The following is a 27,733-nucleotide window of genomic DNA, read 5'->3' on the forward strand; positions in this document are numbered from 1 at the left end:
CCCAGATCAGAGCGATTCATTAGCGCCATTAGCTGTCTATCAAACGCGTCACGTGCTCAGAACTACAGGTGCAAATCTTGCAAGTATGAAATGCACACACAAAAAGAGGTCTCCTGTTGAATATTCAACTGTAGGAAAACATATGGTATTTTTAACAGGTTGCTTTGCAGGCCAGTTAGATGTGAATTTAAAGCAATCATCTTTTAAGTCGTAGCTACGCTGCATGTCCTGTGCAGTTATACCCAGTTTGCTTAATTTGGAATTTAGAGCAATTCCTTTTGTCTTGCAAATGTAATTTGATTATGAACCAGACGAATGCCTCCTCGCTCATTTTTCTTGAACGTCTCGATCGCACATCTCGAGCCCCTTTGTTATGTAACATAGTAAAATAAGGAGAAGTGATAAATATTAGCAAATTCTTCTAATTAAATTAGATTTTAACATTTGAAATAGTCTCTGTAAAGCTGTTATGGAGAATTTTGTTGTAAGGAACTCAGAAAATCTGTCCCTTGCTTATCAATATCATTTGACCGTCTTTTATATTGGTTTAACTTCTTCACATCAGTATTTATAGAAAATAACAACGCAAGACATACAGCTGTACGATCAATGTTACAGCAGAAAACCTCTGCTTGCTACTCTTTTTTTTTCCTTTTTTTGTATCCTCCACATGCCTACATATTTTGGACGCCCTTCTGCCTTGCATTGCTGCCGCCGTGAGTGAGATGTAGCATGATGCAGCGTGTGAAACACATAGTCAGTATTTTCATTTCAGTGACCCTCATCCTCCTCATCCCAGTCAGCTCACTGACTTCGGGGGTGCAAGGTGTGAAGGATTGGGGTCGGGAAGGAAGGACACCTCTCAGAAAGCCGAAATGGGAGGTAGGAATTGGCCCCTTGTCAGTGGGAAGTTTACTGGCTGTGATTAGCCTCCAAACCTGGCTGAGCTGTGCTGACCTGACAGCACTTCTGGGAACTCTATGTCGCTCTGCCCAGAAGGTTTAGTCAAAGAGTTCTTGGAAACAGTGGGCACAGGTCCTTGTACTGCTGCGGGTTTGCATACAGTATTTTGAGTGATTTTGTGGGAAAATAGGCATTCGGCTAACAGTGTGCTCAATCTGGTCTTATTTGGTGGGGGACGGAGGGTGTTTATTAAAGCACACAGATCGCTACCCCAACCTTTCCACGTAAAACCAGGGCATGCTCACAACCTCTTGCCATGCGATGTGATGCTTTCTAGGGTGTGAAGGTGTTTCATGGCGCATTCCAAGAGCCTTGCCTTCAAAGCGTAGCAAGGGAGAGCGGCCGAGGGATGCTGCTTGTGGCTCCCTCCCCTAACAAGCGATGCTGAAGGATACTCCGCTGTGTGGTCGTTACAAAGAGGATGCGCTCCTAGCATGGTCCCTGTGAGTTAGAAGGAGGGCAGTGAGAGAACATCAAGCTGGGGAAGCCCTCCAGGCTTCCCCCATCCCTGTAGGGATCAGGCCTGGAAGATTTTTCTGTTGGGTAAATTCCTGATGTTTATGGAGTTTTCACTTTGCCAGACGAATATGTGAAGGGTCCCTTTCCCACACACGTTGTAATTGTCTGGCAGCAGCTGTAGCAAAGTCTGCCAGGAGTTTGGGAAGGGAAAGGGGATGCCCGGGGCCATGGACCTTCGGGTGTGTTGTCCCCATGCACAGCCCAACACTGTGTGCGTGGGGAGAGATGAACCCCCCTGCTTCGGTTACTGGGATGGAGAAGGGGCAGCTGGTTTGTCCTAGTCCTTGCCAGGGAGCAGCAAAGTTGGTAACTGAGCCCAGGAGTCCTCTCTGCATCAAACCACAGCCCAGCGTGTCCACCAGAGACTTGTCCTGCAGACCTGTATGAGCCTGACTGCGCTCAGAGCTATAGAAATGCCACAGGTTTGACCTGGCTTTTTCCATCTCACTTGCCTACCAGGAGGCAGGGATCCCTCATCCTCACTTATGGTGAAAACAGCCAAGGTTTCACCCCCTGGTCCCTCCAGGGCATCTGAGGGGGTCAGGATCTGACCTCAGTTTCTCTCACTTGCTCTCATGCCGATACCAGCTCCAAATCCAGATCATTCGGGGTTTTTTATGCCACCACCCTCTTTCCATCCACAATGCGTTTTCCCCATAAGCTGGGTGGCTTCAGGCTCCCCTTTTTGCTGTGGGCACTGGGAAACCCTTTTGGTTGTGTTGTGCCAAAGCGTGGAAGGGGGAAAGCAGTCGGCTCCTCAGCCTGATGGTGACTTGCTACTTCAGCATCCCCTGCGCTAGTGTGTTTTGTCCTCGGTCTTCCTTCCTCCTCCTCCTCCTGCCTTGAATCTGGATCCCTTTGAAAGCTCTTGGTGCACAGGACCTTCATCCTACAAGAGGAGAAGGGCAGCACACCATAGCACGCCTTCATCTCAACAGCAAAGGCTACTCGTTTTTCATATTTCAACGTTTGTACGTGGGAATGCTCATTGCAAAAGTCATTGGGCGCAGCAGTGAAATAATCAGAAGCAGAAGTGAGTCACGCATGCCACACACGATGGCTTATCGGGAGTCTCAAATGCACAAATACGTATCTCAGCTCCTTCAGTCTTGAAATTCAAATATATCAAGTATTGCATTTTTAAAAAGGTCTTGGTTTGTTATTGGGTTTTTTTTTTTGGCTTGGGTTTTTTGGTTTGGGTTTGTTGGTTGGTTTTTTTTTTGCCTGCAGAAAGGTAAGGACTTTTGCAAGACATTTTATTCTTGTACGTTTATCTTTATACCTGTCCTATTTTTTGTGCTTATTAGAGGCTGTGGTGAATGAGGATGTGCAAAGAAGTAAATGTTAAGGCATTTGACGAGTAACTGTTGTTCTAGCTTTCATGTTGTAGCAGTCCGAGATGGTACATGCGCATGCATGCACGTGCAGAGAAAATCCAGCCCTCCGCTCCTGTGATGGAGCTGTCTGTTAAACAGAAACTTGAGAAGAACATATTTTGCTGTTGGGGAAACTTGGGAGAAATAGTGAATTCATTTGGTTCCCACCTCTTTCGACTTAGTAAACACAAACTTCAGCAGCGCTCAAATTCTCATCCGCAGTTCGAGAGCATCGCTTGACTTGGGAGTAAACAGACAGCTCCGAACCAGGGTGGAGTTTATTTTATTTGCAATTTAAGTACTGAAAAAAATAGATCCTGCTATTCATTAATTTTTGTATGACTCTACAATCCCTTTTATGTGGGTGAACAATACCTGTTAGAGTGAAAAGTTTTGCTTTTTTTTATTTTGCTACAATTTAAAAGGAAAACTCCATTCACGCAAAGCTGTGCTTTTCTCCAGTGTTCGCATTATAAAAGAAAAAACCCAAAACTGTTCTTGTTTACTGTTGAAATCATGCACAGTATTATAGTCAATAATGCTGCCAATACATATTACACCTTTTGGCAATATTTAAGCTTCATAAAAGTGGTCACTTGTCTGAAAGCACCAATCTTTGTTCGTTCTGTGTTAGTGATGCATCAAACAAAATTCCCAAACATGCTCAACGTTCATGTTTTTTTGAAACCTTTTTCTTTTTAACACGAAAGATTGGTCTGTACTTGTTTTACGTATCACTTGTGGTTATATTTCATTTTTTAATGTCTGTTTATATTTAATGGCTGTTAATCACACCATATACAAAGAGTTGGTTGTTTTGAGAATTTGTAATGATTTGTTCCCCCATAATAAGTAGCAAGGTTTGTTGAGCTGCTTAAGAAATTTTCAGCTGTAAGCGGTTTGGTTTTTTTTTTCAGTTGGTTTGATTTTCTTTAAGTTTCTTTTTCATTCTTTGCTTGAACCCAAATATTTAGCTGCTAGGTTAGGGCTCCTGTCTGCTTTCCTGAGCCTTGTTGCTAGTCTTTATGTTATTCTGGTTTGTTCCTTCTTACCCTGCTAACTTCTAGCTGGACTCAAGGGTAAGTGCTTCCCTGTAGCTAGCACAGCTCAGATAATCCGACTAGATTATCTGACATATGCAATGTGCTTTTTTTTCTCTTAAATCTTTCTCATGTTTAGATTTTGTAGTACAAACTTTCCATGTTATTTTCCTGAATTGAGGTTTGAAATGTAAGTTTCCATACTGAAATTAGGATGCATGTGATGTTTGCATAATTGCCTTCTCTCCCTGGCTTTCACATTGGCATCAAGTGATCCTCTTAGTAAAGCCAATCATTAACATTTCTATTTTTCATTCCAAGATGTAAATATTAATTAACATCACAATAAAACTGTAAATAATACCTTCTTTTGTTTCATGGAATTTACATCTAGTTGACTGCTTCCTGCCTGAAAACAGATCATTTTGCACTCTGACAATATCCTTTCTCTCCCTGCCGATGATTAGCTTGGTGCAGTGCACCAGCGTGCGGGGCTAACCGCGGACACCTCAAAGCGTAGAAAGGTAGGGCAGGAGACCCAGAGAGACCTAGACAAGGTGCGGGACTCCATAGGAGCCCCCCAAAAAACCCCTCCGCACATGCCTTGTGAAAACAAGCCCAAGTTATCGAGGTTTGATAGATCCCTCTCCCGTAAACTCGGTAGGGGGTGATTTCGGCAGCAAGCGGCAGCTCTCGGGGTCACCCTGGTTTGGAGATGCTGACCCACTCAGACTTAAATGCATGAGTCACGGAGGGGTGCTGCTGTTCCCCCAAATTATCATAAATTAATGTTTTAGCATGGGTCTCAATCGCCAATCAAAGCAATGCTTCCCAAAGAATAACCCAGGGGAATTATTGTTGTACCTTTTCCCACTGGAATACTTTGAAAAAGATAAAAGCCCAAACTTGTGCTATAGAAGAGCTTCTCCTTAGTCTTTGTTCAGTCTTAAACACAGCTGGCACAAATCCTTTATTGGTGTTAAAAGCTGCTTCTCTAATACCTGGTGGGTGCCTGCTTTCCTTAGGAGGGAATAGCATCAGTGGGTCATGAGAGCTGGCAAATATGTATCCAGAGTATCTGAATGCAATTATGAGAAGGAACAGGCGGTGTCATCCCTCCTGGCCATCAAACAAGACTCCTTTTTTTCTTCTTCCTCCTTTTGTTTCTTTTTTCTTCTTTTTTTTTTTTTTTCTATGTGTGAGTATGTGCGTGTGTGTATAAATATACCCCTGGGTAGCAGGCAGAATTCCTTCTCAGCAGACACTTTCTTTTTTCTTTCTTTTTTTTTGTTTTCTAAATGTTTGGATTTCCAAAGAGGATTCTTTTGAGACTTTACCACCAAAAAAAAAAAAAGTTTAATTTGATGGAAATACAGATTTTTGCCACTTTGAAAGAAAGAAAGAAAGAGTGAATGAATGAATGAACTTGGGTTTGGCAACATTACATGTATTTGCACTACAATGCATTGCTATCCTATTAGATTATTAGTTTTGTGCTTTAATTGCTTTATTTTTTTTTAGATAGTTAGAGATATCATGAGAACGCTGCTGTGTCTTCTGTATTGTCAACTTGCAGATGCTTCATTGCAACAGGAATGCAGAATTAAAATGTTAATTCAGTTCTCACATAACTTGCATGAATTTAAAACTAGCCTGTAAATCACTTCTACGTGCTTTAAGAAGCATGGGCCTCTAACTTATGAAATATGAATTCACAGGTTTCCGCAGTCATCCAATTCAAAATATTTTTAAATAGTTATAAAAATGCTGTGAAACAATGTTTTATATTATAAATAGCTGTTGTAAAACTGTGTTTTTAACTTGCCACACAAGGAATTATGTAAGTGCATACTACAAATTCTTACTCATTTAACTACCAAACATCAGATAACTTAGATTTCAATTCAGTGCCTAGTGTGTCTGGTGATTTACAGGCACGTTCATAATCATTTATTAAAATTGTAACTCGAGCAGAAAAGAATTTATTTGCAGCGGGGGAAAAGCCATAAAACACAGGAATAAACAGCCGATTAAATTTAAAGCTATCTTCTAACGTGGAATAATATATATAAAGAAAAGGAGCTCTTGGGTATCCAGCTGAGAGGCGAGTTCAGGCTGCTGCAGCGGCCGCAGCTCGTAGCAGGGAGAAGGTTTGCAGTGCCCCGGACACACACACACACACACACACACACACGTACATCACTTTTCAGAGGTGGCAATGCCCTAGTGCACGGCGAGGAGGGGACTTGGTAAGTCACCAGCCGGCACTGCCAGCAGCTCGCTCACAAAAACAGCCTGGCATTTTAAGTCCCAGTATGGTTCCCCCCCCTCCCCTCCACCCTGGAACTCCGGTATTTGCTAGTAAAGCCTCTTGCTCCACACGGCCGAACAAACCGAGGTTTCTAGGCGCTTCCCCTGGGTATTTCTTTCCCAAAAGCATCTCCGTTGGCTCCGCTCAAACAAGGAGAGCGGGAGGGGACGCGGCTGTCCCTCCGAGCGCGCGGCAGGTCGCGGTGGGCACGCCATCACCCGCCCGCCGCGCATTGCGGGTATCACCCGTGCTGGAAAACTTCTCCCGCTTTGCCCGGCCAGGCCAGCGAAGAGTTTTCTAGAAATATCTGTAAATGAATAGCTGCCATCAATCATTGTCATTCCTTTATTTCATGTCTCCTGATGAGGTTGACTAGTGTCATTGTTTGTTACTGTCCAAACCACATCTTCATTCTTGTAATGTCAAGCAGATATGACAAGCACACATTTTCCAGATGAGTAAGATACAAAGTCACCTTTTAATTTACAGTTGTTTGGTTTTTTTGTTTGTTGGTTCTGTTGTGTTTTTTTTTAATAAGCAAACGTGTCGTAAAATTTACTGGATGTTCAGTTGCCTTTGGTACTAAAACAAAGTCACTCATTAACGAAAAGAAATAAATCCGGAGTAAGAAATTCTTACAATAAAATGGCTACCTAAAGCCTTTTATAACAAGAATTCTTTTATGGAGCTTGTCCCCCGCTATTAACTTCACCGTTCTCAGAGCAAAATCTGCCAAAATTATTGCTGGAGCAAAAGAAATGCAGAGGGCAGGGAAATAGATTTCAAAAAAAAAAAAAGAAGAGAATGAGAGATTTGACTATTTTGTCTCTTCCTTTTTAAATAACAGTTAGATAAAGAGAAAAACAGCCCTCAGAGGACCAAATGGTGGGACAGTCCTTTGGTTTTCATTATTGTTGTTGTTGTTGTTGAAATCTTTGTGTTCCTGACGCTGGCAGATTTTTAAGACTCTGATTTCAAACACTTGTGGGGAGTATGTGTCTGACAAGAGGCTAGTTAATGGAGTCAGTATAAAATGCAAACTGAGTCAAAATGGAACAAAATAAACCTGGCAGCATTAAAAAAAAAGAAAAATTAAAAAAAAAAAAGAGTGTAATGTAGGTGACCGAGTGTAATATGAAAGGCCAGAGTCTGCAGTTTTCCAGAAGAAAGGTTCATGGCGTCTGTGCTGCCAATTTACCTCCGCTGGCAGCCTCCCTTCCGAGACCACCAGCGAACACCTTTCAGCTGCAGTTGGCTGCAGCTTGTCTAAATATGGAAGATAACTTTTGTGGGCCTGCAGCAGCATTTTGGCTGGGGCCCCGAACAAAGAAGCACCAGCAAGTTTGGCACGGTACCTTGGGAAGGGATTGTAAATTACTGGAGCATCGTATAACTTACTTTCTTTGGTTTCTCCTTTCTTTTTAGCTAGAATAACAGAGCAGGGTCAAAAAAGCAACCGTATTTGACTGAAGCAATTCATTTAAAGTACTTGCAAATTAGCTGTACAGTTTGGCTGTGCGTACTAGCCATTCTCATTTTATACTTTGTTTAAAACCTCCTTCAAACTGTACAAGCCGTTTTGAAAGAGGATAGGTTATATATAAAACTTACTTCGTATGCAGATGTCAGCATTATTTTTAATCTCAGATCAGCTGTCTGGAGCGGAGGAACAATATATTTAGATCTATCCTTTTCTTTTTGTATTTTTTGTATTGCCTAGGAAGTTTAATGCTTTCGGTATAATTTGACTCCTAAATTTCATTTTTAAAAGCAAGTCCATTGGAAAAACAAAAATGTAAAACTAAATGGCAAGTTGCGTGCCGTGTTTATTTTCTAGCGATTAATTAAGGGAAGGCGAGTTTAGTGTAGGATTGTCCTTTTTAACCTGCTCCTGGTTATTCTTAAGAATTTTAAGCATCTGGCCCAGAGCAGATATTCTGTTTAAGAGAAATACATGTACGTATTACCATTCTCCAAAGACATCTCCAGTTCACACCACGCCACCTTTATCCCCTGGGTGGGCGATGTGCACCCACCCACCCCGCACGCTGCTGAGGTGAAATGGTTTGCCTGTGCAGAACCGCGGCACTGCGCTGCTGCGGGGAGAGCTGCGGCGCTCATCTTCCTGCCCACGGCAGAAAACCAGTTTAAACCACTGACCGAGCAGAAGTCGTGCGGCTCCTGATTTTTTTTGGTCGCTCGAGCTCATGCAGTGCCATGTCTGGTGCCTCTCTCTTCTGGTGGTTGTTCTGAGGTGGGGAGATTTGGGGCAAGTGGGCTTTTGAGCAGGCACCCAACAGGATGCGCGGTAAGGTGTGGCTTCGAGGTGATTAATGAAAGGAATTATGGAGAGTCCTGAAGGCCATGTAATCACTGCGTCCGTTCTCACGCTTGGCAGGGAACTGTCTGTGCCCCTGCCTTGGACAGGGAGACCTTAAAAATCCCCGGTCAGACCCTCAGCTCCATGGAAGCCAGCAGAGCTTCAGTTGGTTCACACCAGCCAAAGGTCTGCTGTCTGCCCACCTTCTTCAGAGCACATAAAGTGAGGAAAAGGTTATTAGTTTGGAGTAAAAAATACTCATTTCAAACATGCTTTCTAGCACATCTGCTCCAAAAGATTCACCAGCTAAAGGGCTAGAGGACTCTTCAAATTTCCAGCTGATTTACTCAGCTCTCAGGGCCTCCTTGGCTGAGCTGGACAATTGACAGTGTATCAGGGCTCCTAATTGAAAAGTAATAAAATCTCTGAGTGAAGCTGGCAAATGAAGGCCTCCAGCCAATTTGTCAGCTTGCAGTCAACTGCGAGGAGCCGGGCAGAGCAGCAAGCCATCAAAAAATAGTCTAATAATATCTGTTAAAACATTTTGCGGGCGCTGAGGATGGAATCGAAAACGGCGTAGACAAACTCTTTGGGAGTGGACTCAATCAAATCGGTCTTGGCCCAGAGGGACAGAGACGATGGGGCAGAAAGCTGTCACAGCAGACAGGAGCCAGCCCGTACCGTGAGCCCCAGGGCAGGGTGTGCTTCGCATCCCGCACCCGAGGATGCTGGAGAGGTGCCATGGAGGTGATGCTCGGTGGGGAGCTTGTCCCCGTATCCCGAGCCAGCCCTCACGCTGCCACGTTGCTCAGCACCGTCGGCGGCTTCTTCCATCCCCGTGCTGAATGCGCGGAGCTGCCGGCGGAGGTGGAGGGGGGGATTTGGGACCGGGGAGGGATGCGGGGAGAGGGGGAGAGCAGCAGGACCCAGCGCATGGGGTGAAACAGGGGAGCGGACCCTCTAAAATTAACCAGCTGTAGAAAAAAAAAATAAAAATCATTGTTTATTCAGCAGGGTTTCAACGAGGAAAATGGCCAGCGACTGCTGAATTAAGTATTGCTAGCAGTTAATTGAAATGTTACATGTTTTAATTTGTCTGATTTCTTTCCAGTGGGTGATGTTATTTATATAGTTTGTGTATGGCTAACGACAGACTATACAGAAAATGTAAAGATTGCTTTCAATGATCAGTAATATCTGAGAGCACAGACATGAACGAGGTATTTAGGAAGACATGCCGTCCTTCACAGCTTAATATTAGATAGCAAAACATACATAAAAGAACACTGTCTCATTATCATTTAAAGCTCTTTTTATGTTTGCTTTTTTTTATTTTATTAAATTAAGATTTTTTTTTTGTTTCTTCTGGTAAAGAGGGATTTTGTTTTAAAACAAATACAGTTACCATATACTGCTATTGCGGAAAACTGCATTTTTGTGTCCTTTCAGCCACATTGTTCCAAGGCCACCCAGTTCCCCTAGGAGGCTATAAACAGGGGAAGGATTTAAATCCTATTCTCTTTGTTGAAGATTTGGCAAGAACCCATCTAGTAGGAAGCTGAGCACGGACAAAACCGAGTGAAAGGTGTCCTTTAATTCCCCGGCCGCTGGTAGAACAAAGCGGGCTCCCAGCGGGGTCCCGGCTGGCCGCACCCAGGCCAGCTTGGCGGCTTCATTTCAACTGCTGAAATCGGTGTATTTTTGGTTAACCATGTTGAGATTAATTAATTAGCCCCTAGGAGTTAGTGCCTGTAAACGTCACCCAAAGCAGAGAAGTGTGAATACGTTAAGGCTGTTAATTCACCCAAAAATGGCAGCTCGTAATCCAGGCGGGGGAAATGCAGTCCCTCCGTCAGGATGACTGGCAGCTCTGCCACACTATCGGGTTACTGCCTCAGTGACAACAAACTACATATCAATTTAACTTCTTAGCGATGCTTAAAAGAGCATCTTTTTATTTTGGTGAGGTAGCATTTAAAGTTGCAATTAGGAAAAAAATTGCCGTGGGGAGACAAACATTGGCATTTGGATAAAGAACAACGTAACTGGTCTGCTACCTAGAAAACCTAGTAAATGTAGAGAAAAATGGTACAGCTGTAACTTGATTAGAATGGCAGAATCTATTATAATTAACCGCAACTATCTAAATAGGAGCTAATTTACTTCCGTGAGCCAAAATTCTGTTAACTCATAGCATAACAGAGTAAGTTCTTGGGTTTGCGTTCTACTTTTAAGTACAGAATAAATGTACTATAATGAGCAGTTGACAAGATGTTAATTCTAAAATCTTTTGCCTAAATGCAATAAGATAGTCCATAACTGATGCAAGTTGACAATGGGAGGTGAAAGTGTACTGTATAGCCTGCAAAGAGAAAAGTTAATGGCGATGTAGGGAAGAGGAGATATTTAGCTTTCATGCTTCATACTGTATATTTTTTTTCTGTTGTATTTGTCAACTAAAATGTCTTATATCTCTCTAAATGGTGTCTTTCTCTATATGTATAAATGAACAGATGCAGATAGAGCTCAAAAGCATGGCATGGATGAATTTATCTCTTCCAATCCCTGTAACTTTGACCACGCTTCACTCTTTGAGATGGTTCAGCGCCTCACTTTGGACCACAGACTTAATGATTCCTATTCTTGTCTGGCAAGTATATTCTTTGGTCTCTAGTGATATAAACATCGAGCAGCAAAGTCAAAGCTAGTGCGAGTCGGGGCTAATCCCCCTGTTGCTGGAAGATTGACTTCTGTGTTACACCAGGTTTGAATTTGGCCCAGAGGTATTTTCTTTTGAGAGGCTACCTGCAGTGAGCTGACTGCTGTTCTTCTCCAGTTGCACTGTCTTTACCGTTTCTGTTTGCAATGCTTGAAATGTTTCTTCCCGCAAAGACAAACGCCAGTGTGGGGATGTGAAGTAGAGAGCAGTGTTTTGCAGCCTCCTGCACTGCCTTCCAGAGTCTTCTGGATGAAAGAACAGGGGAAAGATGCCGGTCTGGTACCACCTCCCATGTCAATGGAGTCCTACCAGGAATAGCTGTGGCCCAGCTTTTTGTCTCTTTATGAGCAGGGATCCCAAGCAGGTAACAGACGGGACTAGGGGGATGACTGCAGTGGTGCCGCAGTCTGTCTGTGCTCACGTAGTCACATGCCCATCCCGGTTATTCTCATGAGCACAGGTAGCAGCTCTCAGCCCGCTGCTGTGTAACGTGGTCTAGAGGACAGTGATGCTGAGATGCTCCAAGACAGCTTGTAGGTTTTGGCTGGGGTGCAGTGCCTGGGGGCTCTTAGATACTGTGAGGGTTTAAATGACAAATAACCTTTAACAATATAACTTGAACAATTAATTTTTAGCAGTTTCAGTGAGGAGGATGACGAGGATCTTAGTTTTTGAGAAATCATCGGGATGAAGCCTTTCTACAGGGGCCTGAAATGGAGGTCCTGTCCTGAACATGGCATGGGACAGATCCTGACCTGCCACCCCCCTAGTATTGCACAGAAACCTCCACACTGGGGTGTCATCATGAGCTTCTTCAGCAGAAGGACCACCCCATGCCGATAGCCTTCCATCTTTGGCCAGCTGTGCAGTCCCTGGAGCTGGGGCTCTGGAGCGGCTTGCTGTTCAGAGCAGCAGCCTGGGAACACAACTGAGCGGTTGGCAGTGCGGCTGTCAGTCTCGAATCCTGTCCTCCACGTCCCCCTCCACCATGGTGCTCCTCTCACCTGCTCTGCTCCTTGCAGCGCAAGGGCTGACCTCCTCAGAAAGGCAAAGATCCAGTAAATACCGTTAGCGGTAGTGAGTTGTCACCTTCTTGAAGAGAGGCAGGGCTAGGAGGAATGGTTGTGGATGTCCCCTGAGGTAAGGATGGGGTGGGGGAAGGCTGTAGCGTGTACTTCACTCACAGATACCCAAGTGGTACAAGTAGGCTTGGTGGGAGCATTGTCAGACCTGCAGCAGGTTTCTCACCAGTTCCATCGAGGTCTTTGCTCCAGCAGGCAGTGAATTTGGCATGCAGCTTCTGCTCCCCACGCATGGCTGACCCCAGGAAGACCATCCCCATCCATGCATGTCTGACAGGTTGGCTTGCAGCTGGTGTGTCTCTGTGCAGTCTCGGGCCTGGTGAGAGGGCTGTAGCTGCTGAATTAAATTCGTGGAGAGGTGCAAGGCTATGGCTGAAAATTATTAACAATATTTCTCTTCAAGAAACCCACCAGCCGTACTTCTGCTTGTCATTGAGACATTTAGGCCCTTGCTAGAAGCTACTGGAGTGGTGAAGCTCCCCTCAGCACCAAGACTTGTGCCTCTTCGGAGCAGAGCATCACCAATTAACCATCTTCTTTCAAATCACCCATTGCAGAGTGTTGTAAAGAAGAGAATAATGGACTGTGTCCACCTACGCTTGTATTTCACATGCTTCTTTACTTATTTTAATATGGTTTTGTCCTGATTATGGCATAAAAAAAACCCACACTCACCTCAAAATTTGAGTTCAACTACAAAGAGCTCCCGTTGCTCTTGATATGTCTGTGGGACGTTGGTGATGCCACTGCGTTGGCTGGCCAGGAGGAGCTGTGATCCCGTGGTAAGCCTGCTCTGTCCACTCTGAGTGCCGCTGGGCAATTGTTATTCTCCCTACAGGACATTCCCATGCAAGGTCCCGCAGAGTTTTGCCTCATCACACCTCTTCTTGTTTTCAAACGTGGACGTGGAGGTGCCAGGGAAGACTTACCCAGACACAGTGGCTTACCCTGACATAGAGGATAACTCAACGTCACCTCTTTTCCGTGGAACCAGGTTAAGCAACGTTATTACAAGCCCACTCGCTGGCTGAGCAAGGCTTCCCCGTGAAAACAAACAGGCTGGCTGACTAATCTCAGCTATGGCAGAAGTGATGTTTGCTGGCAGAGAGCAGCAGGCTGGGGAAGAGCTGTGTCTGCAGAGCTTGCTGAGGGCTCCTGCCCATCGTCCACAAACCGGTAACACAGTCGCATTCGCAGCTCTTCCTTCTTTTGGGAAGAGTACGTAGCTCTTCCAGCTTAGTACGGACCCCACGCACGTGTGGGTCTTCATTCCTTTTGCTTGGACGCGTGTGTTGTTTCTGAGACTGCCTTTCAGCTCTTCCCAAGACTTCCCGACCCACTGCTGGCATCTGGCTCATGCAGCCAGGTCGCTGCTGGATCTGTATTGCCCACGATGTATGTGTCAACGTTCCTGGGATTCACATAATACAGCACAGCATGTACCGAGGAAAGGTGGTCTTCCAGAGGGCCCAGCCTAGCGGAGACGATGCGAAGGAGTCAGGTCAAAAGGCCCATGAAGCAGGCCACCACAGTGAAATTCTTTTGGTTTTCCTATAGTGAATGGGAAAATTCAGCTACTGAAAAGTGAAAGTTTCCCCTCAAAAATTCTGGTTTTTGCAAAAGCTGTTTTTGCCATTAGAAGAATTGCCAGTGTTTCACCAACCCTGACCAAGCCTTGCTTTGCCCAGCTCCAAAGCTCCCGTTGCACTCCCTGCTGGTGCTTGGGACACGTGTCCCCTTCTCGGTCCAGTTCAGTTTGTTGAACGCGGTCAGCTGAGCTCCCTGTGCTCTGCAGCCTTCCTCCACTGCCCCTCCAGGTTTCCTCATGCCATTGAAGACCATCTGGGAGACCGCACGGAGCTACACCTAGCTGTGCTGGGGTGAGACACCCGGTGTGTCATCCCCATCAGCTGCGTTTGCCAGACTGGCTGGTTGTCAACTGGTTGCGCCAGGCAAATCTTAAGAGCCAGGATCTGCCAGAAGATGTGGGGGATTTGTCTCAGTACCACCTTTTCTGAAACCTTAGATTTTTTCTGGGGCTGTGGGGAGCAGCATTTACTGCTCCTTTGGAGCTCCATTCAGCAGCAGGGTTTTTTTTTATTTCCCACTTCTGCCATGAGAAAGAAGACCACCTACCTGGTCCTCCTGGGCTCCGCATCTCTCCACCCATAGTCTGCTTGCCAGCGCTCTCATGAGGTATGAGGCTCGTCACTGAACCTCTGAGCTTCTGCGCAGGCTTCCCCTCACTGAGCTGTGGCAGCAATCTTGAGTGTTTGCCCCCATCCCTCTTGTCCTCCTGAGGACCAGCACTTCTCAGAGCCCAGTGCAGGGCAGGATTGTGGGGTGCTCGGGATCGCTGGGTCCAGCCTTCTGCTTCCTTCACCCCAAACTCTGGGCTTGATACTTGGCTGCTGTGAAATTAGTGCCAGCCTTCCCTCTGATGTCAGTAGGGCCAAGATTTCACCTGTAGGGAGGACTGAGTCCTTTGTATGTGTTAGGTGAATGTAACTGCATGTAATGTAATTTCAGCTGCATTTCTACCCCAGTAACCAAATGCGCTTTTACCATGCCTGATCGACAGACTTGCGAGAAGAGAGGCCGGGTGAAGAGATGGCCGAAGGATGTAACAAATGGGCAACGCAACAAAATCCAGAATCGAGCATAATGCCACCAACCAAAAAGCAAACAAAAGTACCGTTAAAAGCGGTGAAGGCAAATATACCCCTCCCAAAAAATAGCCTTCCAGAGTGCCGTCCCATCTGCATTGTTCTCTGTCTTCATTTTGAAATGTGCACTTCTAGTGATCCCAGCACTGTAGCTACTCCCTATATCTATCATTTTCCCCTCATTATTTTAATTCTTTTCTCAATCTGTTTTGGAGTTGGCCCAATAAGGATGAGCAAATCCTTCTCTATGTCTTTGAGCTCTTAATTGATATTTCTTCAACTCTTTTCAAAGCAGCTATTTTGGCATCTAGAAAAGATTTGGTGTCATCTGAGTGGTAGAAAATATATTTTAATCTTTCACAGCAGTGTTGTTTCTAAGATGTAGCATTTGGGGTAACAGATGGGGTGGCAAAGAAGTTGCCTATAGGGGCAGTGCTCTGCCTCAACTACTCTCCCGCCCGCTGCAGGAACTTTTCAATTAAACGATGAAAGATTTTGCAGCTTGATGCATTCCAGAGCTGCGTCTTAGCAATTGTTTAGCACCCAAATTTCCATGTAAATATTGACGGTTTTGCAGCATTTTGAAAAGCAATCTACAAGAATATTCTCGTTCTCGCTAGTGCCTTTCCCCGAAGGCAGAGGTGCGCTCCGCTTCGGCTGTCCCGGGGTATTCACCGGAGCCGTCCCCTCCTGGGGAAGGGCGTCCTCCTCAAGAGCGTGGACGTGACACCGCAGGCTGTGTGTCACCGGGCCCTCAGGACTGACAGGCAGAAATAATCTGTGGTTTCTGGATGTGTAAAGAAACCCTGCTCGTGAGCAGAGCTTCCCTTTGCTTCGATGCCGAGGAGGAGGTGGGCGATGGCACAGCGCGTCGCCAGCGGTACGCAATAAGGATGGTGGGAAACATCCCTTTCTGACACTGCGGAGCTGCCTTCCTCCGTCTGCAGGACGTTCCTACCTGCCAGGTGCAAGAGGAGTCATTATGCAGTGTAATCCTCCATGCTCTCCCCCAGATCAGTCTACTTGCTCCTGGCCGAATGTACAATCCCATCCCCGAAATGAGATGACTGCTACACACTGTTTAAATAACCAAACCTTTGTCATCTCTTAAAGGTGTAAGTCTTTTTTTTTTTTTTGTCTTTTTTTTCTTTTTTTGCTAGGCACTGACATGAACTGGCCTAACTTTCAGCATTTTAAATGACATTTCCTTTTAATGGTAGCATAATGTGTTTCTGTTAACAGTTGCACTGGGTATATGCTGTGTTTGGGTGATGATGTACAGACTGTATTGTTTAAGAGTGACCTCTCTCCTTTTTCCTTAACGTAGCCTTAGGTTTGTATTTCTTTTATTAGAACAGTTGACCACTACACCTCCAAATCTGATAGCCTTTGTATTTAATAACTTATATTTAAAATCAAGTCTCTCTATTTCTAAACAGGGCTGGTTTAGTCCTGGCCAGGTCTTTGTGCTAGATGAGTATTGTGCACGTAATGGAGTGAGAGGCTGTCACAGACATCTCTGCTACCTCAGAGATTTGCTAGAGCGCGCAGAAAACGGAGCTATGATTGACCCCACCTTACTTCACTACAGCTTTGCCTTTTGTGCATCACATGTTCATGGCAACAGGTAAGGAATTCTTCTCGGCTGGCAGCTCCCTGCCAACAAGGGATGACTTTGTCAAATATAGGTTTCCTTGGATAATGCACAACAGTCCTCAATTTGTTTTCACAGTGGATGTTTGGCAGCAGCGCTTCTGGTGGCATAGTCGGTTTGTTTGTTTGTTTCGTTGCTTGTTTAATGTAAGCAATAAAAATGCACGTAGAGGATCCAGAAATGAGGGGTTTTAACTTTCTTACCCAGGCACCTGCTAGATGCAGTTCTGGACAAGATAGAGTTGAAGTACATGTGGCTGTCACGGGTTCAAGAAATAGAAGTAAACGATATACTGTGCTGATTTGATTGCTGGGCAAGATGATCTGACAAGTTGCAGCAGTGAAATTTTCAGCAGCATCGAACTTCAGTGTTGAGAAGGGCTTTAAGCCCTCGGGCACCCGTGTCTCTCTTAAAGTCCCTGTGACGTCAGTTCAGAAATTGCTTAGACATAATTGACAATTTTGTCTTGCTGCTGTTGCAAAGCAATTTCAATTTCAGAAGTAGCCCGTTCCTTTCCCTCAAATGTGGCAAACCTTTGATGGGAGGAACTGGAGCAGTGCTTTTGCCTTTTCGATGTATTTTGTTGACAGCTGTAGCATCTATTGCAGCTTCTTTTCCTGCTTGTTTTCTGTTAAGTTGCATTATATGCTTTGAGGTATCGCTCTCTATCCTGCATATGCTGCTGAAGGAAGGAATGTTATAAAATAATTATGTGTTTTCATAAACCCTCTGGTAAATACCATCCCGAATTATGACACACATTGCCCAGGTTTCACGTTGCAAGGCTGCCGCTTGCTTTTGCAGTTACTTTCATACATCTTGTCATGGAAACCGAGTTTTTGCTTCCTTAGTTTCTTTTTTAGTTCTGACTTTCTTTTGCTCATTCGTTCCTTCTTTGCCAATTGTTAATTTGATTTCGGTTGTTTGCTCTGAGTTTAGTTTCCTTTTGTTTGATTTCGAGTTTTTTCATGCTTTTTTCTTGTTTCTCTCACTTTTGCCGCTGGCCTTGCCCCCCGCCTCTCAATCACTCCCCAAAGCCAACACATGGCAGAATTACTTGGTGGGTCACAGCCAAGTGCAGAAGGCGAAGGGGGCAAAGTCTCTCATGCCCCTGCCGCTGAAGCGGAGACAAAAAAGGATTCCAAAAAGGAGTCCAAAAAAAGGAAAGATTCCAAATCCCAGCCGAATCCAGAGCCGAAAAGGTAAGCGAAAGCGCGCAGTGCACAGGAGTGTGTTGTAGAGGGCACCGGGCTCCTTGGGCACTGAGCACACGGGGCAGTTGGGGTCCCCATGGCACGGGGAGACCCTCTACGGCACCGGCATTTGGGTCGTACGCTCTCCTGGGAGCTGGATGGTGTTCGGGCACCCAAGCCCTGTTGGTGGTCAGGGCCTTGCGTTTTTTAAGCGTGCGTTTGGGAGATTGCTGAGACGGCATGTAGGGGTGGAGACTGGGCAGGAGAAACTGGCTGTCCCCATCGCCCTTCTTCCATAGGCCGGAGGCTGTTGTGGGGACAGGACCTGGCTCAAAGCCCGTTTGGCCCATAATGGAGAGGAGGTTGGATGCTGGTCACGACTACCCCAGGTACATCTTCAGAGGGTCCGGCAGAGCCAGAGCTGGAGCCTCCTCTTCATCGGGATCGGTGGCAGGAGGTATCTCATGCTACTGGCCACGGTGACACCCCGCCATTCCCTCCCTGTGGGGCTGGAGAGTTGTGGGCTCAGGAAAATGTCTTGCTGTAAAACCCATGCGATGTGTTGGACCCCAGTCCCATGCCTGCCTGTGGCTGCTGCGCCGTGCCGGGAGACTGCTGGGCACTGCCAAAGGGGCAGCGTGGCCACCGCCGGGCTATTCAGGTTGTTTGTCTGAAATATTCCAAGAAAGGAAGGAGGTGTTTCGCTGTGACTTAGCTCTCTCTAGCTGATGGTTGACTTCACATCAGGAGGCTGAGGGTTCATGTTCCTTCTTGGTCGCTGCCGTCTCTCTGTGGCCTGGGGATGAGGGGAGCTGTGAGGCCGCGGCACTGCGCTTTCTGACCGAGGGCAGGCTCTGCCTGACACCCGGGAGCTGCAGGAGATCGGTACGGAGACTACGGAGTGTGGTTTCTGGCCTCTGTTATCAGGGCATCACCAAAAGGGACCACAGGGGGTCTGAGAGAAACCGCGACTCCGTCTCTTTCGTGTCTGCTATCAGAAATCTGAGTATCTGAGCAGAAGAGTCACGATTTCTTTTCAGAACGCTGTTTAGGCCATATGCATCGTGCATTTGCAAAGCCGATATTTACCTGTGCAGTCCTAAATAGCGGTTGCGACGTGTGTGGGGCCAGGTTGGCTGGAGCTACGTCCCTTCCTCCCACCTGCTGCGGCCATACGTTGCTCGTTGCCTTAGGGCTGGCGGTGCTCTGCCCGGGAAAGATATAGCTCATGGCAGAGCTGAAAAACTGTCCTTGTAAAATCAGTAGAGGTAGGAGTACGCCTGCCCCAGGACCCAGCACGGTGTCCGATGGAGCATCTTGGCTGCATTGCGTCGTTATTGGTGTGCAAGGTGGTCTGGGAAAGATTGAAGTTACAAGACATTTTTCTGTTTAACAGAGGCTCCTTTTTCTGTCGAAACGGAGAAAGTGTTGATTTTCTTTACAAAAGGAAGTTCCTTCACTTTTAGACAGTAAAAAAATAAGCCAGGCGGGTGGTTTAGCTTTCCCCAGAATGAGGTTGGCTGTCAGTCAGAATATGCCACCCAGTAATGAAGGTCGAGCAGGGAGATAATGCCGCGTGGCTATCAATCGCCGGTATTAGCAGCAGACAGTGATGGAGCTGAGGTGGGCTGTCTGTTTGGATCGTGTTCGCGTAAGGTCAGGCAGCGAGACAACAGTCGCTCGCAGTCAGCGGGGAAGTGCGGGCCGGCTGCCGCGCGGATGCTGAGGACAGCCCGAAGGTCAAGGCTGACAGCGTGACAGGCGTCAGCATGGGGACAATGCCTCCTCGCCTGTCCGGCACCGCAGCCGGGACAGGAGCGGGATGGCTGCTGGTGGAAATGCACCTCCAGCTTGGAGCCGGCCCTGCGGCCGCGGCAGGTGAAATGGTCAAAACGGGATTTGGGGGAATGTTTTGGAGCCCTGTCGCTTTATATGTCAGGGTTTGGTCTCCCCTCCTCCTTTGGGCTCACATAGCTTGTTCAGACCCCTGGAAGCCTGACAGAATCTCTCCAAACCAAGGCTGTAAATCACTGCATGACACTCCCCTTGGTTTTTTTTTCAGTTAATTTCATCCTTTTCCAAGTCGAAATGGAGTTAAATGTAAATTGCTTGTCCTAAGTTTCACCTCCTGCAGATAATACCCAAGTATGTAAGGCACGGGCTGTCAGGAGGGCAGGGACCAGCGAGGGACAAAACCTGCGAATATCCGCATGGTTTCCTGCTGTTAGCCGGGTACTCGCTGTTCATTAAGACTGAGGAGCTTGAGGCTTTTTCACTGTTGTGGTCACTAGTGAGTTGATAACAGGGTTTGGTCCGCCAGCTATCACTGGATGCCTTTGGTAAAGCCCTGCCGTTATGAAAGCTGCTGTGATTTCTGACGTATTTACCTACGTGACAGGTAAGAAAGGCGTAGCGTTATTCAGGCACCCGACAGCACACACCGTGTGTTTATTGGTGTCTGTTTGCTTTTGGTACCACCCCTACAGTATTGAGGCTGTCGCTTTCCTTTATCAGCAGTCCTCCCAAAAAACTAGGAAGGCAGGAATGGTTTTGAGAAGACATCACAATTTTGGGTAAAATTATGAAGGGTCTTACTTGATCGCCTAGGTCTTTCCCTGCCTTCTGTTTCCGTGTTTGTCGCTGTCCTCACGTTGGGATATGACAGTCCTGCTGGCGTCGTTCAACACGCAGAGAAGTGATGTGTCAGAGGAGCCTGGCTGCTTCCCTGCCTGCGCACGGGAGAGGTGGTGTGGATCAGAGAGTTGAGCTCAGCTTTGCCAGGGCCAAAGTTGGCACCTAAACCTCAAAGGGTGATTCCTGCCCCTTTCAGAGGAGTGGCTTTCAGGAGTGACCTTGGTTTCGCTTGTGCCTTTTTTGGATTTAGCCATGTAATAACTTTCTTTTAAGATACTGAAGTTGACATCGAAAAAGACTCTTTCTGTGCGTGCTAATCCCAGACTTTTAAAAATGAGACTAAAATATTGATTCTCTGCATGCTAAGTATTAGGAGACATTGAGTTTACCAGAGTCAGGATGTTGGACTGAATCCCCTCCAGTCTAATAACGACTGAACACCATAATTTTCTGCAAGTTGTTCAATAACTATTTACCCAAGGTCCAAGCAGCTACAAGTCTCTCTCTTAATTAATTTGGTTTATTAGTGGCTTGCCCTTTTTTCTGTAAGCTTTATTTTATGGGCTCAAGGTTGTTTTCAAGAAGTAGCTCTTTTGTTAGCCACCATTACCATCAGTTTTGATTAGTTTTTTACAACTGTAAGCCAGCAGAAATAATACTATTGTCATAAACCTCGAGGAATTGAAAAGTCTGCATAACATATTTGCAGGTTTTTTCCATTGTATTCTAATTACGTATCTGGCTGTTTCACATAAAGGCGAGATTTTCATACTGCTAGTTAAAAAAGCAAAACAAGACCTTTTTGGTCCCTTAAAAGAAGTAGTAAATATATGAACACTTCATCACAGTATCCACACGTCCTTCCCTGGTACTTTGTGTTTGGTTTCCACGTCTCTCTCAGGTGCATAGCCCTGGCTGCGGTAAGGCAGGTGAGAATCTGGCAGGGCGTAATGCTGTAACCTGTCTTTAGGTGCCGGCTCCGTGTCCCCACCAGCCCCGTGATAAGTCCTGGGTGACACGGCGTGCGTTACGGCCGTCTGTCGGATAGGATCCGGCGTCTGTGCTGAAGGGTGGTGGGTTGCCAGCCACCAGCAGATAACCAGCTCCGCGCGGCCGGCTGACGTGATTCATTACAATGGGTGTAGGATGGCGGTGCTCAGAAACCATCCGGTTCAGCCGCGGTACGTCAGGGGTGTAGATGGCACATGAGAAGCGATGAGCCGTGACTTGGCTCGGCGCTGCGGCGTGGAGGAGAGCCCAAGCGATACGAAGGCAGGAGTTGGGCGGGTGAAACGGCTCCCATGCTCTGCAGCATCCCAAGCGGGCGGCCAGGGCAGAGGGCCGGGCTCAACAAAGGGCTTTCAACCGGCGTTTCGCGCGCGGGGTGGATTCCCAGAAGAAAGGGGAGTCGGGTAAAAAACGGTGTTTGGTGAATAAGCTTTTTTTCAAGGGGTCTACACAGGTGGGCTCTTTCGGGTCAGATTTGCTGGGGGAGACGTAGGAGGCAGCAGGCAGGCAGCTGTGACCCTGCCCACGTCCCCAGAGCCGGTCCCCGCGCAACCGGTGGGACTCCACGCAGGCAAGTCTTCCTGCGAGGGATCCTTTGAAAGCCTATCCTGACACATGCCGTCCAAGGCACTAATCATCGATGTTTACTGTATAGCTCATATGTGCTGCACCTGGCAACCAGCAAGGGAGCTGAAGGCAGCACGTGTTTTATATTTGAGTTGTTACTTAAAAAATCAAATTATTTGCATCAGTTTTTGACATTGTTTTTTTTCCCTTGGCTCTGTGTGCCAGGGCTCACAGTGCGTGCAAAGATCTGTTTGCTACGTGTAAGCAATATTTTCCCCAGTAAAAAAAAAAGTGTAGACAAGTTAAACATAAAAGGTGTAAAAGATGGTATGTCTTTTCATTTATAAGCCGCCGTGGTATTTCATACAGTCTTATGTCAAAGAGATTAACCCGCTGGAGCTATACTGTATATTTATAATTGCGTACAAATGCATGCTATTGCTTCATAGATTAGTCTTTGTTAAAAAATCATTTTGATATATTTGTTGTAGCAGCATAACTAGCCCTGGGGGCACTGGGTATAATTAGAAAAGGGCATGGGGGGAGGCGGGGCTTGTAGAATAAAGCAGTGGCCTTAGGATCACAGGTCCTAATTATAATTTATAATTAACCCCAGAATTTGCACAAACCATCTAAGCTAAACAAGGACTATCATTTTTGCTGTTTAAATTGCAACCCTTTTTTCTTAATTTCACCACCTGCTTTGTTGATGTTGTTGTTTTCGTGGCTTAAAACTTAAAAACAAGGGGGGGGATTAGGAAAGCGGCATTTAAAACTTTTCATATGAAATATTTAAAGTGGGAATTTACTAGTTTAGAGCCAACATAGCGAATCTGCAGCAGAAGGAGTGATCTGAAACTTGTTTACTTATAATTAAAATATTCCTTATTTATTTTTCTTGCCTTTTTTGCCCTTCTGCTCCCCTCTGCCCACAACTTCTGCCATACACCTCAAGTGTCCGTGAGCAGGAGCTATAAGGAATCGGATGAAATTGTGTCTCCACACAGATGGAGAAGTTTAATGTCATTTGTTGACCCAAATTCATAGACCCAAACCCATATTGTCCCTCGTGCATCTGTATATACCATGTACATACAGAACTTTTTTCACTGTTTTGCCCTCCTCTCGTTCCCCATCACTGCTTCAGTGTAATAACAGTTGCGTGTGAGAACATCCATTTCCTCCAGCTGCGTTTTAGCTACCCTTGCTGCAGAAACGCTGCTCGCTAGAGGAGTCGGTACTTCTGTCCATGAGATCAAACGGCAAATACCAAAGTTGAGCTGGAGACCTTTGCTGAAAACAAAATTGCCAAAAAGCATCAGAACGAGCTGGTGCGACTTGAGCTTCTCCTGGGGATTTTTTTCAGCCCCATCATCCACGTACTGGAATTGTCTAGAGCACAGAAGTGAGTCTTAAATTACAGTGATGCTAAGCTATATACCCTTTGTGTTCTTGCAAAAGGGAAAATAAATATGTTCCCTCAAAAAGATTACATTTTCAAAGTATATTTGACTTGAATATTTAATTAGTTTTCAAAATTACCGAGCTAATAAATTAAGTGCAAGGCTTTGGGTAGTGTTTTTCCAGTTCTATGTATATCCTGCATTTGTCACTAATTAATGAGTTCCTAATGCTTCAGCTTCTGGGAAGATGAGCAACAAAGATTAACATAACTAGTAAATCCGAAGATGTGCAGCTGGGTTATAGTATTTGAAATTTGACAAAAACATTGGAAGTATTATTATTTGTGACATGGCTCAAGATGGGGGATTGTGAGGAAAGCAAAGATGACAGAACTGGTGCTAACCACTGTGACAACAACTTGAAAAGCAGCCGACATGACATCTTTCCTATCATGCTGCCGAAAATGTCAACTTTGTGAAGGACAGTGAGAAAATGGTTTGCCGAAAATTTGAAAGGTAGATTCAAGAGATGCTCATCATGTCAGATGCAATATAGTCCGCAGCTGGGTGAGAAAGGGAGTCCTTGCCGTGGTGATGGCTCTCGGTTGGCAGGCCCTTCCAGACATCCGTGCTGCTCCAAAAATGGCTACAGCTGACCTGTAGATTGTCTCAAGTTTGCAGTAGCATGATACGTGAGAGCGACGTGCGTTTACACCACGCGGCGGGCCCTGCATGGAGGGAGCGGTAACCAGAGCCACTGGGTTTGGTGTCCTTCTGGCTCACAAAGACCCCCAAGAAAGGTGAAGACCAGGGGGTTAAGCCTACGTGGTCTGCACGCACCTCGGTGGTTGGGTTGGCATCCCTTGGGGAGTTGTGACTTGGGCTAGAGCCACCTTGGCCAGCGGTTCGCTCTCCAGAGCACACCCTTCATCTTCGTGTGAGTCAGTGTTTTCAAAGCGATGCTTCCAGAGCTGCCACAGCCCTGCCGGGACGCGGCTTGATGCTCTCAGCCCATTTCAGGTGTCCACCACAAGTTATTATGTGGCAAGCGCTAAATAACCGGTTCTGGCAAAACTGAAACTCTTTGAATACAGTGAGATACTGCGATTTGTGTGAAAGGGCTGCGACCCAACCCAAGCTGTCAGATCCTGCCATTAAATCTCACTGGTTGAGGTTATTGACCCAGCAAAGGGTAACATAACTTTCAGACCATTTCCAGTCCATCAGCAGATCACTGCCAGGGCAGGTGGCTTTTCCTACCTCGTTTGTCAGCGCTGATACAATTAACCTAGTGACACTCCGTGAGCTGTTATGGGTACAGGGGGAGAACCAAATGCCAAAAGTCAAATGAGGGCTTCAACCCTGCCCCTTAATGTACGGCATTTATTGCGGTCTGCCTTGAATCATCTGCTTTTCTGCTGGGGAGCAAAGCAGGCGCTGTGAGGTGCACAGCATCACAAAAGGCATGAACGTCTCTGCCTGAATATTAAATATTTTATGGAACTTTGGAATAAAAATATATTAAGCATGTTCAGACATTAATTTTTGCTCGATACCTAATTTGGTTTTTTTGTGGCTTGCTCATTTCTTCAAAATAACTAGTCCTAATTAGGTACTAATGAGACCAGATCCATACTTCCAAAACTGTTTATGAAATGTGTTCCCCAGCTGAGACATTTTATCCAAGTTTCAGCCTAAATCTTTTTTTCCTTTTTTTTTCCCTAATACACAACTGAATTTGGCAAATAATCAAGTAAAGATTTCTGATTAAATGCTGTTTAAATTTAAATACATCCCCTGGTCTTTTTCTGTGTCCGTGTTGCAAGTTTTATTTCATGTATATTTAGCATTAAAATTTTGCAGTAAAGATCATGCAAGGTTTTCTAGTTCCTCTTCGGAAATATTTTAATGGTTTATTCACCTGTATTAGAATATCAGAGTTCGGATTTATGATGCTAAGAGCTGACTAAGAGCAGGGTCAAGGAGAAGTGATTGTACAGATTTTATAGCTTTTAAATTTTTATAGGTTTGGGGTTGTTTTTTTTTTAAGTTTAGGGCCTTTGATTCTTTAAGAGGAAAATAAAGCCAACCAATTAACCCCTGACAGGAGGTTCATTAGAAGCTTTGTAATCCCTTGCCAAGTCTTTTGTATAGCCAAACCCGTCTAGTACTGTGGATTTATGCAGCTTAAGCTGAACACTGGAGGAGGCCTTTAAGTAAGAACATTTGTTCGATTTTAAGACGTCTTACATTACCTAAAGAGCGCCTGTGCCAGCAGAGTTGCCCAGGAGTACACAAATCCGTAGACTTTGCTCGCCGGCAGTGGGGAGCGGTGCCGTTGATTGTCCGCCCGCCCGATTCCTTTGGTGGATGGATTAGAGTCGGTCTCTCCTCTCGCCCCGGATTCTGCTGCGCGCCGTATTTTGCCGTGTGGGTGTGGGGGAGAAGGAGGGGATTGCTGCTTTCGACTCTCGGATGGGTTGGCATCGGCAGAGGTTGGAAGAGCAAGGGGAGCACCGCATCATCCAGCCCCGGGAGAGCTTCAGCAGGGTTCGCCCGCACACTGTGCTCTGTGAAAGATGAGAAACGCCCCGGGGGCAGCAGGACCTGGGTTGGGTGTCTCACAACGCACTCCTGCGCACTCCTGAAATACCGGAGTGTCGTAAATACTCCGAGCAAAATCTTTGGTGAACTGTATCGATGTGTTCATTCTCGTGAATTAAAATGAAATGACTGAAAAGGCATTGCATTTTCAAATACAGAATGCATGTCGCTCTCCAGGCGCGTTTCAGCAGAATGTACTGAAGATGGTTCACTTCCAGAAATCACTGTCATGGGGTGATTCAGAGGTTATGAAGGAGTGCAGAATTTTATATTCTGTTTGTATATATGCCTGTTGTCAATATTCTTTTATACTGTGAACTGTGTTAAATTAGCAGGTGAATTTTTCTGCAGAAATTAAGCCCCTATTTTGCCAGCAATGGGCCCGATCCTGCAGTGAGAGCTGGCATTGCTCTCCCTGTCATGTCCCTGTATTTAAAAGGGGATTCTGCTTTTCCCGACTTCTCTATCACAGAAAAAATAAAGGGTGGGGGGTGGGTGTCTACATCCAGATTATCACTCTGAGAGGGGATATTTATTTCTTTCTTTATTTTTGATACCTCGGCAGTGGTGCTGCCGCGACCGCCCATGTCTCGGTGTGGCACATCCTCTGTCCCCGGTCTCATAGTTGGTGACGTCCCTTTCCGAAAGGGACTGTGTGCTGTGGGGATGGGTTACCAGGGTGGCGAGGTGGAGTCTGAATCATTCGTGGCATTTCTCCTCCAGGCCTGACGGGATAGGAACTGTGACCGTAGACGAGAAAGAGCGTTTCGAAGAGATCAAGGAGCGGCTTCGTTTGCTTCTGGAGAATCAGATCACGCATTTTAGGTAAAAGCAGACAGCCCAGGCTGAACGCGAGAGGACTGATTTCCTCCCAGCTCCCTCCTATAAGCAGCAAAGCCAAAAGGCAGGTTTTGAATGCATACGGGAATTTTGCGTAAGTGGCACAGACCTACACAGGGCAGTGAAGCTTGCACTAAAGCACGTTTCTCGCCGGAGAGTGATTTTAAATATATAACCTTTAAAGGGTATTTCAAAACATCTTTCTCCCATAGGCATGGTAATGCTGTGGATTTTTTGTCTAAAATATGACAACAACAAAAAAATTCCCTTGTCCTCTTATTTCTCTCTTCCCCTCTGCTCGCTTATTGCCCATCTATTTTCCCTTCTCCCTCACATGCAGACAGGCAGGGCTTTCTGCTGGAATGTCATAGTTACAGAAAGGATGGATGCTGCCCCTGCAGACAGGGATGGATTGCCCCTGCACGCCGGCCGGGTCCTGGGCGGGCGGTGCAGGTTTGCGCGCAGTCGGGTGATGTACATTCACACGCAGAGTTCCTGCCAGAGCCCTTCGGAGCTGCCACTCGCCGCGGACGGTGGCTGCTTCGGCTGATTACCTACAGCCTGGTGCATCGCCAGGTCTCTAGCTGGAAGTAAACGTCCTTTCCAGAGGGGCTGTTTTTCCCCATTTTTATAGAGATGGTATTTAACTCTCTTCTATGAGATCTAAAAACTCTCCAGGTGACACTCAGATTTAAAAAGCTGCTAAAACTATCACCTTATTACTACCCTGTATTCAATTTTGCTGCCTTAGTGTCCACACCATCAAACCCTTTTGGAGAGTTACCCCGTCGAAAGACTGCTTATTCCGGACATAGGGACCAGGTTGTCGCGTGG

The 27,733-nt window shown here is 46.0% G+C and overlaps 1 protein-coding gene across 1 annotated transcript in view; it reads left to right on the forward strand.

The window, feature by feature from the left end:
• CADPS (Ca++-dependent secretion activator) overlaps nucleotides 1-27,733 on the forward strand; it is a 200,043-nt gene that overhangs the window by 100,651 nt on the left and 71,659 nt on the right. The window contains exons 12-14 of the mRNA XM_009883625.1: nucleotides 11,043-11,179; nucleotides 16,436-16,623; nucleotides 26,783-26,884. Coding sequence (XP_009881927.1) covers nucleotides 11,043-11,179; nucleotides 16,436-16,623; nucleotides 26,783-26,884 — 427 coding nt within the window. The remainder of the gene's footprint in view (nucleotides 1-11,042; nucleotides 11,180-16,435; nucleotides 16,624-26,782; nucleotides 26,885-27,733) is intronic.

The sequence above is a fragment of the Charadrius vociferus genome, unplaced genomic scaffold (assembly GCF_000708025.1).
Source record: "Charadrius vociferus isolate BGI_N301 unplaced genomic scaffold, ASM70802v2 scaffold324, whole genome shotgun sequence".
NCBI lineage: Eukaryota > Metazoa > Chordata > Aves > Charadriiformes > Charadriidae > Charadrius > Charadrius vociferus.